The 18,903-nt window shown below is 36.2% G+C and overlaps 1 protein-coding gene and 2 pseudogenes across 1 annotated transcript; 2 read left to right on the forward strand and 1 right to left on the reverse strand.

Annotated features, from left to right (window-relative positions):
* Positions 1 to 2,256: 2,256 nt before the first annotated feature.
* Positions 2,257 to 4,777, forward strand: LOC140768368 (probable disease resistance protein At1g61300; annotated as a pseudogene).
* Positions 4,778 to 7,443: 2,666 nt separating this feature from the next.
* LOC140768959 (SNF1-related protein kinase regulatory subunit gamma-1-like) lies at positions 7,444 to 11,902 on the forward strand (annotated as a pseudogene).
* A 2,979-nt stretch (positions 11,903 to 14,881) lies between these two features.
* LOC140769110 (exocyst complex component EXO70A1-like) lies at positions 14,882 to 17,417 on the reverse strand. Its single transcript, XM_073109673.1, has one exon. It carries the CDS (start codon positions 17,206 to 17,208, stop codon positions 15,169 to 15,171), a length of 2,040 nt encoding a protein of 679 aa, XP_072965774.1. The 5' UTR covers positions 17,209 to 17,417; the 3' UTR covers positions 14,882 to 15,168.
* Positions 17,418 to 18,903: the final 1,486 nt, after the last annotated feature.

Consider the following 18,903-nt stretch of genomic DNA (forward strand, 5'->3'; position numbering starts at 1 on the left):
ACCTCTGGGTCGATCACCACGCTGTCTTCCAGCTGGTTGCGTATTTTAGCCAAAATTTCCGTCGGGATAGTGCCCGGTTTCACTGTTGACTTCCTGCTCCCTGCCGCTACGGAGGCCCAGGATGGCTTGCCCTCCCTAGGAGTTCTTTTGCCAGCAACTGGCTGAGTTGTTTCCTCCGGCTCCGACACCTTTGATGATGTTGCTCTTCTTTGGTGCACATCTTCTCCACCCGTAGTCGCCATGTATATATAATTTCTATTATTCTATAGAGGAATACGACCATTGTACAAGGATCTAGTTTTAGATCAAGAAACTATAGATTGATATGAAAGTAAGGCCCTGAAAATGGTAAAAGGGAGAATACATGATCATCTAATCTCCTATTGTCCTTGGCCTCTCATCTCAATATTAAGATTCTCTCTTTAGACTCTACAATCCCACAGTGAAAGCCATGTCATGTTAAGGAAAAGGCATAAATAGTATCTTTAAAGGGTCAACATTTTTAGATGACAATAATTCCAAGTTTTAGATCTAGAAAGTTTGACAAGGCATTGAAAGTGGGAATGGGTGACAGCATCTGAAGAAGGTTTAACCCCTACGCAACAATACGAAGAATTTAATGTTGAAAATGATACAAACCTCAATCTGTGGATTCATCACTGAATACTAAAAGGAAGCGCTTCTAAATCTATTAGATCTTATTTGCTTTGAGTTTAATGACTAGACTTTCGCTGAACTGGTATATGGATCTCTAAATTTGTTCAGTAATAAAATATATTTTTATCCTTTTTATATTTTATTAAGTTTACTTTTAAAAAAATTAAAACTAAAAAATAAGACTAACAAATCAAGTTCGAAGCTTAGTTTATTAATAACTAGACTATCAACCCTATAGTCCATGGATGTTATAAATTTTCCTCTACCCTTGTATTAGGATTCCTTCACCAGCTGATGTAACAGCTCAATCGCTCATAATCTAGTCAGTTTAGTAATTTGAGATCAAACTTGTAAAGAATGGATTGAGCCACATCTAGATCGGTTTTGTAATTTGTCACCTTATGAATATGTTTATGGACCTTTTATGTTTTTTGTAATAAAGGCAATAGTATTACCTCAAAAGGTCAAAAGGGGGGTTATGGATCCTTTCTCTCTCCCCTTATATATATATATATATATATATATATATATATATATTCAAAGCTAAGATGAGGATTAATGAAATAAAAGTTTGCATTATTTGTTTCATTTTGTTTTGAGAAGCTATATTGAACTGAATATTATTTATTCCTCATCTCGATGTGTTTGGTTAGCATACATCGATCTAAACAAAAGACTGCTTATATATGCTTCTATTATCAATTGTTCCAACAAAACTAAATATATTGAGAACCATAAGCAAACCAGCTGAACCATGAAAAAATAAATTGAAATATAGTTCCATGTTTTGGCCACTCCAGGGTTTAGCCATTGATTCATCGCTGTCATTGTTTTGGTCAACTGGATTTGGTGTCTAGATACAATATATAAACAAGTTGGTAATGCGTTTAATCAAAAGCCCAGTTGTTTTCAAGTGCAACACGTCTCAACAATCATCCTAAGTGGTGAGGATTGTTTGACCGATCATTAGATCCTTTGCTTTTGTTTATGATCACTGGTATGATCGTGCACATCTCATTGCTTCTGTCTGACTATAGTTGGTCACAACAAACTTGAGAGAAAATTATTTTATATATTGGTGTTAGACTAATTCCCCTTTGCAATGAAAGACTTAGATCTCTCTCTATTTTTTATTTTTATTATATAGCTTCTTCTTTTTTCTTTTTCTTTTTGTTCTTTTGGAACAGCGCTATAAATACTGCAGATCTCCGATTGGATTCTTAAAGCATTTACTACATACTTGAGATTCCTACCTCTCTACGCCTCTCTCTCTCTCATACATTCTACATCTCCTTTAGTTTTTGATCACCTCGTCTTTCCATTTGGTGCTCGCTTTTCCACTACTTTTAGCCACCGCCTAATGTTCTTTTCTTTCTATTATCTGCTCGCAAGCTTATAGTCCACCAAACCTCTTTACCTAGAAGAAAAAACCAATAGTCCCCATTTGCTTTGTTGCAGCTTTTTGATTGTTGTATCATTCTAGTTTTTCTTTTTCCAACACAGTTATTACTTGGCCTCTCTTGATTTTCTCCACTGATACACGAACTTGCTACTGTCTCTCAACCTAGCAAGTAATCATTTTTGAAGTCAATGAAAACAATGAAATCGAAGAAGAAAACAACTCCATTGAGAAGGGCTGCCAAGAAGCTGAAGGTTCAAAAGTTGTCCACGGGAAGAGCATTGGAATCAGTTGCTGAGGAGCTGCCTCCTCTTATCCAAGATATGCCCACTACATCTAATGCATCAAGTCAAGTAGATCCCAACCTTCAAGAGGAACTCCGCTGCCTTATAGAAGATGATGCTGTGACAAGTATTGGAATTTGGGGCATGGGTGGTATAGGGAAGACCCACCTCCTCAAACAAATCCAAATTTTTTTTTCTCCTGGCAACTCTATCTTCGACGTCGTGATTCTTGTCACAGCTTCTAAAGAGTGCTCAGTTGCAAATGTTCAAGATGAAATATTAAGGAAACTCGACTTAGATAGGTCTACTGGTGTACAATTAAATGCCAAGACCATCTCCAACTTCTTGACTCGTATAAGCTTTCTCCTACTGGTGGATGATTTATGGGAATACCTGGATCTCGAAGCAGTTGGTGTTCCAATCCCTCTCACTGCAAACGATCATTATAAGCAAAAGGTGGTACTAACAACAAGATCAGACGAAGTGTGCGGTGTCATGGGAGTGGAACGCCAAATTAAAGTGGATAAACTGGATGAGGTTGCTGCATGGAGCCTGTTCCAGAAGAATGTCGGTGAGCAGACTCTTGGCTCTGATCCTTCCATACCAGACATTGCAAAAGACATTGTCAAAAGGTTGGGTGGCTTGCCCCTCGCCCTGATCACCATCGGGCGTTCCATGCATGCCAAGAAGGATTATAGATCATGGAGATGGGCCCTTGAGCTTCTCAAGGAGTCGCGACTTCATGAGATTGAACGCGGGCCAAATGTAGAAGAAAACACAACCTTCCATACATTGAAGTTTAGCTATGAAAGCTTGAAGTCTAATGATGATGCCCTGAGGCATTGTTTCTTGAGCTGTTCCATGTGGCCTGAGGATTATAAAATCTCGAAAGAGGAGCTCATCCGAAGTTGGATAGGGTTAGGCTTAGTAAAACTGGATGGAACACTACGAAGTTGTTATGAACATGGATACTGTCTCATAGATCAGTTACAAGCAGCATGCTTACTAGAGGATTCAAGTAGCTATATGAGAGACAGAACCGAGAAGAGTGTGCAAATGCATGGTATGCTTCGTGACATGGCATTATGGATAGCACGAGATTATGGAAAGAACAACAACAAATGGATCGTCAAAGCGACGGTTGGGCAAGCAGAGAATACATTATCAGAGGTAGAGCGGATATCACTAATGATCATGGACAAGGATGAGAAGATGCCTTTTCCCTACAGTACTCTTCCTCCTCTTACTAAACTTACAACCGTAACTCTCCGAGGTTATGAGCTACATGGAAGGAAGGTACTTTCAAATATCCGAGCTTTCGATACACTCACATATCTTGACCTTGAAGATAATTCCTTCCATGAGTTCCCTGTGGAGATATGTTACTTGGTCAAACTTCAATATCTCAACCTAGATCGCAACCAAATTCTGTCACTGCCGGAGCAGCTGAAATTTCTTGTCGATCTCAAATACTTGCATCTCAGAAACAATTGCGTCCAAACAATAGAGAAGGGTGCTTTCTCAACACTCAATGCGCTGCAGGTGCTAGACTTGTTTAATAACTTAGTTCTACATCCCCGAAGAACAGGCTATCCGCCGTCATTGTTGGAAGAACTGAAAAGTTTAAATAACTTAAGAGCTCTTGGAGTCACTGCAGCACGTGAATCTCAATTCCATCGGCTTAAGAAGTCAACCAATCTACCTATTCAATATCTTGGAATACACTCTTTGAATGAACCTACACTCTCCTTAACAACCAATTTTCTTGGGAACTTGACTCAGTTTGAAATCATTGGAAGTGGGACGGAGATAATACTGATCGAAAGTGGTGGACAGAATACCAACTCGCATCTCGATCTTGAGATACTTTCGTTCTCTTGGATGCCTTTGGAAACGATTATGTGGAGGGGAGTCTCTCCAAAGGATGTATTTCCAAAGCTTCGGCAGTTGAAGTTCGTCGGTTGCAACCAGTTAGAGAACGTCTCGTGGATAGTGTATCTCCCCCACCTCTGGGAACTTAAACTATTATGGTGCAAAAAATTGAAGTATGTTATTTGTTGCAGAGAGGACAACCATGGTGATAATTCTACAACTACGTTGACCCCTACATTTCCTTGCCTTGGGATTATGGTTTTGGAAAGGCTTATAAATCTGCAAGCCATTTGCAATCAAGGTGTTACCTTCCCATCCTTGCGATATCTTTACATTGCAGGATGTGGTAAATTGAAGAAACTCCCTTTCGAGCTATATAACATGCCAAGTAAATTAGAGAAAATAGAAGGTGATAGCAAGTTCAATATGGGAAGATTCTGAATGGGAGAAAGACGACCTCAAATCTTCTTTACTATGTTTTAGTTGCTTTATTTCTTATTATGTTGTGAACTGTTTGTTAAAGACTGTGAAGTGTATAATATTGTTCATGAGCACTATTTGCTGATGACTATGAAGTGCATGCATATCGTTCAAACTTTATATATTTTCTTCCTTTCTCACTTTTTCTATGTATTAGTTCCGTTACTTTTTCTTTTTCTTTTGATAATTTGTGATTCCTTATAATGTCATTGGCAGCTCGAGTAGTATGAGAATTATACTCTAGATTTACAAATCAATTGAAAATAAATGATATTTATGAGTCTTCGAGTTGGCCGGCTTGATATATTCTCAGTGATGGATAACTAACTAACAAATGTTGTTCTTCGTAATTTTTTATATATTCTAAATGGACACAAGAAAACTAAAGGAACAAACAAACATATTGTAACTAATTATGCACGTTATTCACTTATTCATACTCAGTAACCAAACACAAATTGTTGTATAAACTTACTTAAGATAATTATTAAGTTCTACGACTAAACAACAAAATGTAAGTATAATTATAGGCGTATATAATTTATATTTAAGAGATGTGTATAAAATTATCCATGTATAAATCGAATAAGGCCTTAGATATTCTTGTGATGGATAACCAGACTAACCAATGTTGTTCTTTGTTTTTCCCAAATGGACACAAGAAAACTAAACGAACAAACAAACATGTTTTAACTAATTAAGCAACCAATAAGAATTTATAGTGTTTTATGGGACTTGATATGCTTAACAGAAGAAGCTACTATAAATACAATCCCATCAGATAAATTTTATTTTCACTGATAAAGATAAATATTTACTTATGCTGATGAACACCAATAACTTATCCTTTTGCACTCTCGTCTCCTGCTCTTCATTATTCATAGTTACCTATACAGCAAATATGAACTGAATCCGAACTAATTTATATGTCAGCCGGTGATTCCTACCCTTGTTGGAAGGTATGAAGACGATGGAAAGGCTTTTATCGCTCGAGGATAGCTGGATCTTTAGTGATTTTAAGTATGGTAAAAGCTATAAACGAGAGTATGAACAATGTGGATTGGTCTATATGCCCGACGATGCTTGAATACAAACGGTGGATGTCAAACTACCCTAAGGCTAAGGTCTGCTTCACAAGCCACACGAACAATAGGGCGGCTCACAGGATAGCCAGTCTAACCTGTTACGATTGTAAATCTAGAATATGGACTGAGCCACCAATTGAACTGGAATGTAATTTGAATTTAAATGAATATTAGAAGTCTACGGATCGCTTTCAAAAAAGAAAAAGAAAAAGAAAAGATTAAGTAGACTCTAAAGTTGATTCATTACACACTAACATCATATATGTGCAACTGAGAAGAAACCAGAATTCACATGAGATTAGTAGATAGTTTAAAAGTTTGAAGTAATTAATTTGAGAGTGCTTTTCTCTATTGAAAAATGGAATCACGATTTTGAAAAATTGAAGTTATAGCCGCAGCTTCTGTGCATCATCTGTACCTGAATATATATATAACTTATTGGGTTATTAGCATGAATAAAATAAAATACTCTGCAAAACTAACTAAAATCAGTTATATGTCACTCGATTATTATGGTATAAGTATGCATAGATTTTGTATTTACTATCTATGAATTCTCATGGAGACAACAAAAATAGTTTGGATGGTTTGCAAAGGATAATAAGAAGATAAATGATTTAATAAGAACTATTAATTTATCTCTCCTAATCGAAAGGTTAAGATTAAATAATACTAAATAAAATTAACCGAAAGTATTCGGTTATATAAACGAGAAGTACCAATCACTTTTCTAAATTGTAAAGATAAACGACTCATATTTTATTTCTCTTTTAGCTATTCAATTTTCTTAATAAATTGGTAAAAGTTGATACTCCTATTCTTAAGATAAATAATAAGAAAATATTTAAATTCTAATTTTTTTATTAATTAATCTAGTCACATATGTAAAATATCTTATATACCCTTCAATTTATCAACAGGTGAAAATTATTTTTAATAACGAATTGGTTTATATCGAATCATTGCTCTAATAAGAAAAGGTTGATTTTGTGTGCATATTATAACCCAATTTACTGGTAATGTGAAAATTAATTGTTTTCGAGAAGAAAGCAGATATAGGAATCCAGTAATTATGAGAAATGACATAATTCATAAACCAAGTTAAGCAGTATAGACTATTTAAGTTTCTCGAAGGAAGGAGATAAATTTTCTGAGTTCAGGGGTAAAATCATAAATTCCCCTTCTCTCTCTTCCAGTTAGTTCCACATCGGAAAACCATTGAAGCTCTCTCTCTCTCTCTCTCTCTTCCTTATTTTTAGGGTTTAAGGGACTGTGGATAATTGCTGGTGGACTATAATTGCTTAAGGGGTATAACTATGTACGTGTGTGGCCCAAATGGATCATAAGCCTGCTACTACATCAAGCGTGTGATGAATTGGTCTACGTGCAATATACGTACGTGCGTGCGTGCATGGGTGTTTGTGTGAATAAAAACATAGCTTGTCGAACTTCCACTGCTATTTTAGGGACAGGCTTATGTTGGCATTCCCGGGCTTCAATCCACTTGTCCACTTCCTATTACTTCTCTTCCTTCCCATTCGTTACAAGGACATGCCTCAGATCCGTTGACAGTTATTAGTAGTTATGGTTGAAAAAGAAAAAGAAAAACATAGAGTAAGAGTAAAAGAGGAGAGGAAATAGAAGGAGAGAACATACATAGTTGGCAATGGATAGCCCGCCGGGAACCGCGAGGTCGAGTCCGGAGGCGGAGTTAGGGTTACGAGTTGAGGATTTGTGGGACATCCAAGAACCACAGCTCAGCCCTACAGAGAAGCTCAACTCTTGCTTTCAGAGCATCCCTGTCTCCTCCTTCCCACCTGCACCTTCCTCACAAGGTCTCTTCAGACTTTTTTCTTTCTTTCTTTCTCGTTTTGAATTCATCAATGAAGATGGTAATTTTTTCTTTGGAGAACTTGGTTGCAGTAGTAGAGATAACTTCAGATTCTACTCTAGCTAATGCTGTTGAGACTTTATCCAAGCACAAGATCCTTAGCGCGCTGGTGAGGAACGTCAAGGCGGCGGAGAATGCTACCTGGATTGATAGATACATTGGCATTGTGGAATTCGCTGGAATTGTAGTGTGGCTGCTGCATCAGGTCTCAAATACTAACTCTGATGATTTGCTGCATTTGTTTGCCAGAAGTTTTCTTCATGTGTAGTGATATCATCAGGCAAAGGGCATTTTCTTTTTCTTATACCAAAACACAATGGTAAAGGGGTCTTATGGGAATATCTCTAATGCTCATGAAATACTGATATTATCTAGATTTTTGAATTTATATATCTACAACAATTCTAATGATTACATACCTTCTGAAAGAATTATGAAGAAATACCAAGTTACCAAGTACCAAATGCCAACTTACAAATATCTATTATGGACATTTGTTGTCATGGTCCAATCAATCTCCACCAGAATTTAAAATTACAGAGGCATTAATATAAGGAGAAGAAAAGAGGTGAAGTTTGAATTGTTTACATTTTGAATCAATCAACAGCTGATCAAGAAATGGTAATGATGCAAAAGGTACACATTAATAACTGATAATTCTATCATAAATGGTATACGGACAATAAAAATTCAATATATTAGATGACAATGTTTTCTAGAATCAAGATCTGAAGCATTTAGTACAAGGATCTAATTTTAGATCAAGAAACTATATACTGGTCTGAAAGTTTAAGTCATTGAAAATGGTCAAGGGGAAAAACATGATCATCTAACCTGATATTGATCTTGACCTCTTATCTCAATACTGAGATTCTCTCCTAGACTTTACAATATCACAGTGAAATTCATGTCATGTGAAGACATAAAGGCATATATATAAACTTCTCTCAAAGAAAGATAGGCATGCAAGTATCATTGCACTTGACATTAAGTGCTTCTTCTTTAACACATTACTAACATGCAAAAATAATGAACCAACAGCTCATGTTTCTTTGATAATAAGATTAGAAATAATTTATTAATGATTACTTGTAAAAGAAAATCATCCTACATTTATCAGCTGAATTTTTTGAAACTAAGCATGAAATCATGCTCAATAAACATGTCATTTTTATATGAATATATGACTCCTGGAATTTCTATTTATACAGTAAGATAAGAACTCCCATGCTACGTATTTGCTACTCTTTTTTCTGCAACACCGAGAAGATAAAATTAACTTCTGAAAGAAAATTAGTGTCAGACAAACTTAGTAATCCCCAGTGGCCGAAATTATGTTGCCATTACAAATAGGAAGCCAAAAGAGGTTATCTAAATCTATTTGCTATCACATACAATATGACTAACAAGAAATTTATTGAGTCCATTTCCTTTTCTAGTCAGAAGTCGCAGCTCATAACAATATGACTGGATCTGCTGCAACGGCAGAGGTAGGTGCAAATGAATTAGCAGCTAAGCTTGGTACAGTCACGCTGGAGACAACAGCAGCAATAATGGATGGCAATGTTGCCATTTCTGAAGGAAATAACTATGGAGGCACCACTGTTGGATGCCCAGAATTAATGGATGAAGCAGCAGTCTCAATGGGTGGAAGCTTCTTTGAGACTCTCACTTCTTCAGACTTCTACAAGGAAACAAAGGTTCCACATCTATTCTGGAAGTATGAGAAAGAAGTTCAATTTTGTTCATTCTAATCTTGATACCTACTCTTTTTCTACCCATTCATGATCTTGAACAGGTCAAGGATATCTCAGGGTCCTTTCGCTGGGCACCATTTCTTGCATTGCAGAACTCTGATTCATTTCTAACTATGTTATTGCTCTTATCCAAGTATAGAATGAAGAGCCTTCCTGTGGTTGACTTAGGTGAAGAGACGATCAGTAACATCATTACACAGTCTGCTGTAGTCCACATGTTGGCAGAATGTGTTGGACTTCACTGGTTTGAAGATTGGGGAACAAAGAAACTCTCTGAATTGGGTCTTCCTATCATGAGGCCAAATAAACTTGTCAAGGTGTGGTCATATTCTCATAGAGTTGGTAACCAAAACCTGAATTCCCTTGATTAATGTTGTACCATATGTTCTTTACCAATGAAGGTAAAAGCTCTTTCAGCAATGCAAATTGAATTGTGATCCCTCTCAATGTTGTACTGCAGGTTAGTGAGGATGAACCAGTTCTAAAAGCCTTCCAACAGATGAGGAAAAGAGGAATTGGTGGAATACCAGTTGTAGATGTCAGTGGAAAGAAGGCAATAGGAAGCATAAGCATCAGAGATGTTCAATATCTTTTAACTGCTTCTAACATATATAAAGATCACAGGTCAGCAATAGATAAACTTTACATGCTGGTTTAGTTCATGTTGTTTTCTGATCAAATAGTAACTACAAACTGTTTCATGACAATCACAAATGCTAATTTGTGAGAGAATAATGATGTCCTCACTTAGGTAGATTATTGTTTACAGAATCTACACACAATTTAGTTTAAGTTTGATTTGAATCTATCACAAGAGTAGAAATATTGTGTATTTGTAGATCAATCACTGCAAAAGACTTCATAATGGCTGTTAAAAATAACTTGGAGCACCAAGACGACTCACCTATGCTAACGAGCATCATCACCTGTAAGAGAAATGACACAATCAAGGACATCATTTTGAGTCTGGATGCCAAAGAGAAGCAGAGGATTTATGTTGTTAATGAGGAGGAGAATCTGGAGGGAGTGATCACACTCAGAGACATAATCTCTAGGCTGGTTCATGAGCCACACGGTTACTTTGGAGATTTCTTTGATGGAGTTTTCCCACTTCCTAAGAACACAATGGTATGATAAACCAAGAAAACACAATGCCTTGTACTTTTATTGTAAGTTTCTCCCCTTCCCCTTTTTTCTGCTTATTTTTGTAAACCTTTTCTTTGAATCTTATTTCTGAAGCTAATTTGGCCCCTTGTAACTGGAGGCTATCTTGTCACTTTCCAATTCAACCAGTTTTGCATCAGTAATGATTCTTTCATTTTGGATATAGATTGAGCTAATGTCGTTATTCCTGATTGCGAAGTTAATATGCATGTCCTATACTTGTCATCAAAGTTGTTTAATATCAACTACACAAGCCTAGAGAGTTTCTTGTTGTCAATTCATCTATCCCATGAAAAAGACAGATTTCCACCTTCAAAATCCAAGGAAACATTCTGTCATAATTCAACTCTGACATGAATAGAAACTAACCAATATATGACACTTCTGGCTTCATCATCTCAACTTTTGCAGCACCTCCAACTTCATATCCAACAACTAAAACAAGAACAAAGCCTTGCCTATTGATAGAGATTACATAAGATGGACTTGGAATCGTCCCCAGCTTCCACAATCCACACCTTTCTGAAGAAACTGGACTTTGCAAATTCGGGTTTACCCAATGATGCTTGGTCTCAAGCAAGCGATTAATTCCCGTAGAGGCAACAGGAACTACACCAGATAGGTTAGCTTCTATCTAATACAAATAGCAGTCCTCAATGAGAAACCTGAACCTTATACCTGAGATTGGAATTCCACAACTGAACAAGACTCGGAGATGATAGCTTAAGGAAATCAAGGTATCCTACAAAAACAACATACAAATGGTAGGCCCTTGGATTGTCATCTCATAGTCAACACAAATTGATTGGTAGGTGGGTATCTTGATACTCTCTCATGTCCACCTGTGTCACTGTGCATTAAACATATCTTACTTCTAAGACATCTAATTTAAGGTCTCTTTTTATCTCTTTTGACACTTCCGCTTTTTGGTGCTAAATTTATACAAATTACACTTCAAATTTCAGCAATCAAATGGAAATCTCAGTTTTCACAAAGTAATTTGTGCCAATTTGAAAAAAGTATAAAAATAGTGGAGAAAAATATCAAGCTTGAATATATTAGTGTATGACTCAACTAGATGTATTTCTATGAGAAATTGCATGTATTACTACCATTGGAATTTGGAAGTTTCGACTGACATCGATCCTATGAAGCACTGGTACTTCATTTGCCTCTCCGTATCGGTATCCAATACGTATCAGATATTGATACGACATCGATATAGTTTGATACGTATCAGATATGACTACAGGATTCCAAATTAAAAATAATAGTTTTAATTTTTTGATACGATTCCAATACGACGGGATACGACTCTGATATAGCAGGATTACGACTTTGATATAGCTCTAATACATTTCTTAATCATCCAATCATTTTTTTTCTTTTTGTGCTAAAATATGATATAAAACATATACTTTATATGTATATTTGATTATCTAATCTTTTATAATACTTTTGTTTATTTGATAATAAATTAAATTTATAACTTGAAAGCTATTTAAAGATTAAATTAATTGTAGATTAACAGTAGAATTAAAATTTAATATTTTACTAACATTTTGATTTTTATATCATTTTCTTTTATAAACTTATAATATTATTCTAAAGTTGTGGATACTAAACAAATATTATATATATATATATATATATATATATATATATATATGTTTATTGGCATATCCATATCATATCAATATCCTACTTTATAGGATTTATCATATCCCATATTTGTATCTGTGCTTTATAACATTGATCCAAAACCAAGGTTGAACTGGAAAGATTTTTCAATTTTGGTTGAGTTTCGATGGTGTCACCAATACTAGGCTATATCGATCAAATATTAGCCATTTCAGCCAATATGCAAGCTAATCAACCGAAACAACTAAAATCTTGTTTTTATTTAACTTTGAGCAAGATCTAGGTCGAATTTGTTTAGATTCAACTCCAATACTACTTTGAATATTATATTTCCCCTTTCCAATCCCCTCCACCCTCTCTCTTTGTACGCGTGAATGTTAGAATATAATTGATCGTAGGTTATCCCAACAAATTGTGAGGTAGATCTAACTAATCAGAGGGTGATTTGATGAGCCTCAAGCTTCGACAAGGTGTTCGTCAATGATGTGAGTATTCTTCTTCTTTTTTTTCTCCTGTCCTCTACCTTTTTTTCGTTGCAAGGCTTTCGCACCACCTCTATATTGCAAAGGCCACAATGACCACTGCTGTCAGTTGGCAATAATAATGGTTTGCAGCCATAATTTCTCTACAAACTCATTACTTTAATGGAGTAATTTGAATTTTTTTTTGCTAGTTTTTACTAAATTTTAGGATTTTCTTGCAATTTGTATCATTTTTTAAAATTTTATGTAATTAAAAAATAGCTCATTTTGAAACAGTCGAAACGGTGGCTGATAAGACTAGCATAGCTAAAGTATATTATTTTCCTAAGAAATTTATATGTAACACCTTATCCTTAAATGAAATTGTGATTTACACTACTGCATTTTCACTATTTACAAATCGAGCTCTATGATTTAGCGAATATATGCAGAAAATAATCTATCATTAGGTTAGTTAGTTAAACTTAACTAAATATCTGAGTTAAGTTAATTATACTAAAAAAATTATAAAAATATTCTCAACCAAGTTATACTAAGAGCATTTTAACTATTCAAGAAATAATGGCATTTTAAAAATAATGATATTTTAGAAATAATATATCTCTACTTAACAGAATATCCTCACAGTGTTAATTCAAATCTACCATAATGTGTTTTCTACACATAATCATAGGTCTCAATTTACAAATAGTAAAAATATAGGTGTAAACCATAATTACGTTATAAAGCAAGACGTTATATACAAAATTTTCTATTTTTCCCAACAATCAATACTTATATTGATATTTGAAATCTTGTGTATTACACCTACATCTAGCGCTAACAATTTTAATTTAACCCCTAAAACCCATGGTTTGAACCGAAGTGTTTTGCATTTCGGTCTTATCTGATCCAAAACTGTTTTTCAATTGTAAGTTGGATTTAACTTGAATCAAACTAGTATCTAACTCAATATTAGCCTCATTGCTTAAAAGCTATTAATTTTTGTGTGATGCATTGAAAAAATAAATAAATAAGTCTATTTTTCAATAGAAGCCCGAAACCAATACAATGAAACTAGAATCAAAACTAACCAAAATGTTTCATTTTTTAACCAAGCTAAAACTAAAACTGAAGCCAAGACCTCAAATTACGTGAAAACCTACTTTAAGGCACTAGATATGTATTCATAAGTACATATTGTTCTCTGGGTAATTAAAACCATTCACACCATATTTGGAATCACCAAATCAGTGGAATTCAATTGATTTGGAATTCTAATTTCACCTAATTCATTGTTTGGAACTATTAAGTGATGAAATTTAAATTGGTTTTAATGGATTTGGGTTGGATCTTAGTGCATGTAACAAAATTCGATGATTTGAGGTCAGATTTGGAAGGAATTCATCTGCCGCTTAAGTTAATCTTTCCAAATCTCAAAATTAACCCATAATCTATTACATTCTTATCGACTCTCATGGGTAAAATAGGAAAAGAGAATATAATGAAATGAATTCTAATCTAATTCCAAACAGCAAGATTAGATAGATTTTATTTCAGTTTCATTACTTTCCAACTAGTAGAATTCTTTTCCAAATGAAATCAATTGAGTTCCTTTTAGAATTGGCTCTAAACATCTTCTCAGTGATCTAGCGGCATACTAGCTTTGCAAGTCATATGCTGCAATATGTGTCTTGCTAGCCAATCCTTAGGTATGACATTGATAATAATTATTAGTTCGTTCTTCAAAACAAAACATCAAATTTAGACTACATAATAAGAACATCGACTTGACTGAAAACATCTATGTAAAAGAAAGATAATGCACAATATCTGGCCAATAGATGTTTCTGTTAGGTTGTGCAAGTCCTCAAACAAATTTTCATATACCCAAAATGACTGAGAACCTTGTTCAAGTGGACTATCTTAAAAGTATTATATCCATACATGAAATGTATCCCTATATGACACACCAAAAGAAATAGGAAGAAAATAAAAGAAGTTATTCTGCTCAACATTTGTCAAAATGACAATATTGAAGTCACAGAAAAACACATCTAATAGAACAATATAATAGTGGTACACATGTTAAAAAAGAAAACTAGTGGGTGAAAGTTTCAAAAGACAGCACTCTTTCAGCAACTACTTTGCGAAGTGCATGTTGACTATGGAACTGCAAAAACTCACGCATTAAAGAAAAACGATTCAATGAATCTTCAGAAACACTCAAGTTAACTGAACTGCATGCACTAGCTTTGGTGACTGTACAAATAGTTTAATGATAGACAGGAAAGAGATCGAGAAAAAACTACAACGTGGAGGACTAACTGTAAATAGTACATCAAAATTACAAGCATTGAAGATTGTTGTATGACCAAGCAAACAACAATAAAACCAATAGCATAAAGCTTACACAGTATGAATTCCACATGGAAGTTTCAACACGAAATGGTACTCACCTTGATCAGCACCGTAGATCACAAGCTAAGTTTTCTCCTTGGAATGTTCGGCAACCCCTGCAACCCTTCAAACAAATCTGATACATGGTTCTCTAAATCATCTGGAGTGTACTTGATATACTTTGTCGAATGCCGTCCACCATCTAATTGACCACGGAATCGCCCCACAAATGATCGATAAGCAGGAATTACCATTTCTGATAATGATATCTTCAATTCTTCTCTAAGTTGAGGATCTGGAACCTTCCAAGTTGTCTGAGTCCTATATATTTCTTCAAAAGCCAAATTAAAATTCTTGAACCTTTCTTTTAAAATTGTCTTTGAGGCGCTAGAGGAGCTCCCATTCCCTCCCAGTCCATCATCCCTCAAAAAGGACAAGACCTTGGTCCATGAAGCTCTAAGATAGCTCGTTGCATACTGCCGGATTTGGCCACGACGCTTTCGAATCCAGTTATCTCCCAAGAATGTCTTCAGCTCTGAATCCTTCACCTTCTGGACTATGTATAATATATTATTCATCAAAAATATATACTGCATTCCTCCATCTTCATAAAGTTTAGATTTTTCCTCTATCTTAACCTCTAGATATGTGATCAACTTAAGCACACAATAAGCCAAAGGCGTTATACTTGCACCCCCAGTAGAACAATCTCCATCAGTCACATAATCACAAAGAAGAAAATTGAGAGAGCTGCTATAATCAGCAAGTAATCCGATATAATTCATCACATACCGAGTCAGAGGGTGGATCTCGCCGCCTTGCAATGGCTTACGGGAACTCTCCCCCTGAACTGCATTCCCAAATTCAGTAATCGTGCCCCTTATCGCATCCCCCAACCTCAAAAGAATTCCATTGGCCTCCTCCATGATGAACTCCTTTGCCTCACCAACAAACAATGCCTCAAGTTCGGTGGCTACATCTGCAAGAGCCTCATACATGCCAAGCATCCGGAAAAGCTTCTCCGATGACCGCCGCACGATGGTAATGGCATCTCCAAAATTTAGCAGCTGAAGAACACAACCTTTTGTGGCCTCCGCAAAGCACTCCTCTTTCAGCTCATTGGAAGCAGCAAAGATCTGATCGCAGATGCACCGCTCACCAGAGAGGACTCCACAAACGACAACCTTCAATGCTTGAATCCATTTCTTCATCTTGACGTCAAGGGCGCCCCACTCGATTCTCTGCACCTCGTCGATGCTCAACTTGTCAACACCGAGAGCGGCGAGGGATTCCAGGAGGGCGTCGCGGCGGACATTGACATAAACCTGGCACAGCTCCTGGCCGTAGCCAGCACGGATCATGCGGTCTGCGATCGCCGCGAGCTCTGCGACCGCCTCAGGATGGATCAGATCGGAGGAGATCCGGTCGAGGGAGAACCGAGCGTGGTCTTCGCAGTTGGGCAAGTGATCATGGTGCTCCACCTCGATGGAGGTGCTGGAATCGTCATTGTCTGAGGGAAAGGAGGAGAGGGAGAGGCGGCGGAGGGAGCCATGGAGGTCGTCAAAAGCGAGAGGGACAGCACCGCGGAGGAGGAGGTGGCGGAACTCATCCTCGAGGCGAGTCATGGAGATCTGGAGAGCCGTCTCGGCGCGGCCAAGGAGAGAAGAGGAGGAGGCGGAGAAGGAAATGAGCTCGTCGACGGCGGAGAGGTAGTCGCCGGCGGCGGAAGGGGAGGAATCCCAGATGAGGGAGTCAGAGGAGTCATCCCACTGCTGCACAACCTTCTCGGCATCCTCAAGAATAGCTTCGGCTTCCGCGATCCCCTCCTCGATCTCGATGTCCCCCAAGATCTCGATCTCCCTATCCTCCCCTGCTTCAGAGACGGAGTCGACAGAGACTTCAACTGCAGCGGTGGTGGGATCTCCGCTCTGGTCGACGGAGGAGGGAGGAGGGGGCGAGAAGAGGTCGGAGATAGAGGAAAGGCGGTTGTCGAAGCCGGAGAGGATGCGGATCATGTCGTCAGCCGCGTTCTTGGAGGTAGCGAGGCTCTTGACGATGTGCTGCGCCGCCGCCATCACTTTCTCCTGTCCGTCCGCCCTCGGCGTCGCCGTCGCCATGGCCGGAGCTGGTAGTAGCTAAGGTTTCGGGTAGGTGCAGGGGAGAAAGAAGAGGAGGAATAGGATCAATTGTAGGGTTTGGAAGCAGGCGGGAAGAAAAAGTCTTTAAGTCTTCGGAGCAATGTCGTCGTCGTCGGATAGATTTGTGAGTATTTGAAAGTGCCTTCGACTCTCCTCCTATATACTACGCTTTTAGCATTTTATCGATACACTCGACACAAAGTTGAGACTTCCCCTCATTCATTCATTCATTTATTTATTTATTTTTCTTCTCTCTCTCCTCTCCATTGGGTCAATTTTTTTTAGACAAATTTATCAAAAAGACCCTATATTTACTTTTATTATAATTAAACACTCTACTCTAGATATTTATTTTACTTTTAATGCCTAAAAAAATTGAAGGGGTTTTTTTTTGTTGATTAAATTCACAAATATTGTAATTATGTTTACAGTGGTAAACAGACGTCATGCTTCATAGATAAACATTTATTAATTTGCTCCTCTCAACTCTCAATTTTAGATGTTTTTGAAGTTAATCAGTTTTCTAATATATATATATATATATATATATATATAAGTTTATTTTATCTATGAGCCCATGGATATTAGATAGATCGGCAAAATTTAAGACCATATTTAAATTAAAGGGATACCAGTAATATTTGAATATTTAAATAAAAGATTTGAGTTTTAATCCGATGTAAATTGAATTTTAAATGAATTATGCTATTTTTTTTGAGATAATTAACATAAAATATTAAGATTTTTAGAAAGAATAATTTTTTGCATATCAAATACATATGAATTTAGTAAAATATAGATCAATATTAATTATTTAAATAAGTAAACTAAAAACTATAAAGTATTTAAAAAATTATATCCGACTCGTATCTGTATTTATATTTTTAACTCATATCCGAATTCGTATCCGAATATTTTTTTTAAAATCTTACTCATGTTCGAATCTGTATCCAGGACGAGTAGAAGATTTTTGTCCGAATCCTATCTAAATCGAGTTGGATAGCGGATCGAGTCGAAGTTAATCCGATCCGTTTTCATCCCTAGATTTTACTCATCTTGAGCTTATTTCTAGCAAAATTCTTAGTTGTTATCTAAGTCAAATGTAAGCCTAAATATTTTTTTTAAATAGTCTACAAAGAATAATTCACCCTTGTTTACCCTCATCCTCCTCAAGATCATGCTAAAGGGAAAAGTATTTAGAGGTTATAAATGGTTGACTTCCTACATACTTAAAAATTGTTTGAAATATGGTCATCAAGATTGAGAGTTCTTTTCCACCCTGGTGGTTGGCATTCTATAGCTCTTCTATTTATTTATTTTTTTCTTTTCCTCTCTCCTTTTTTCTCCTCCATTTCCCATGTGTGAAAGCTCATGTCTATTTTTCTACCATGAATATAGAATTGCTTGACAAAGATGGCCATCCTAGGATATTATTAGTTATACTCTAGAAGAAAGCCTTGAGTTGCCTTATTGAAGATGAACAAAAGTAGGTGTAGACCTCCATATTATACCCCATTATGTAACCTAACTTTCAACCAAAAGGGTTAGAAAAAAAATAAAATAAATATATATATATATATATATATATATATATATATATATATATACATATGTAATGTAAGTGATGCTTAAGGCATTATTGGCATATATTTGCATAAAAATTCACCTACTATG

This window comes from Typha angustifolia, chromosome 10 (genome assembly GCF_048772165.1).
Source record: "Typha angustifolia cultivar Huaian chromosome 10, ASM4877216v1, whole genome shotgun sequence".
Lineage (NCBI taxonomy): Eukaryota > Viridiplantae > Streptophyta > Magnoliopsida > Poales > Typhaceae > Typha > Typha angustifolia.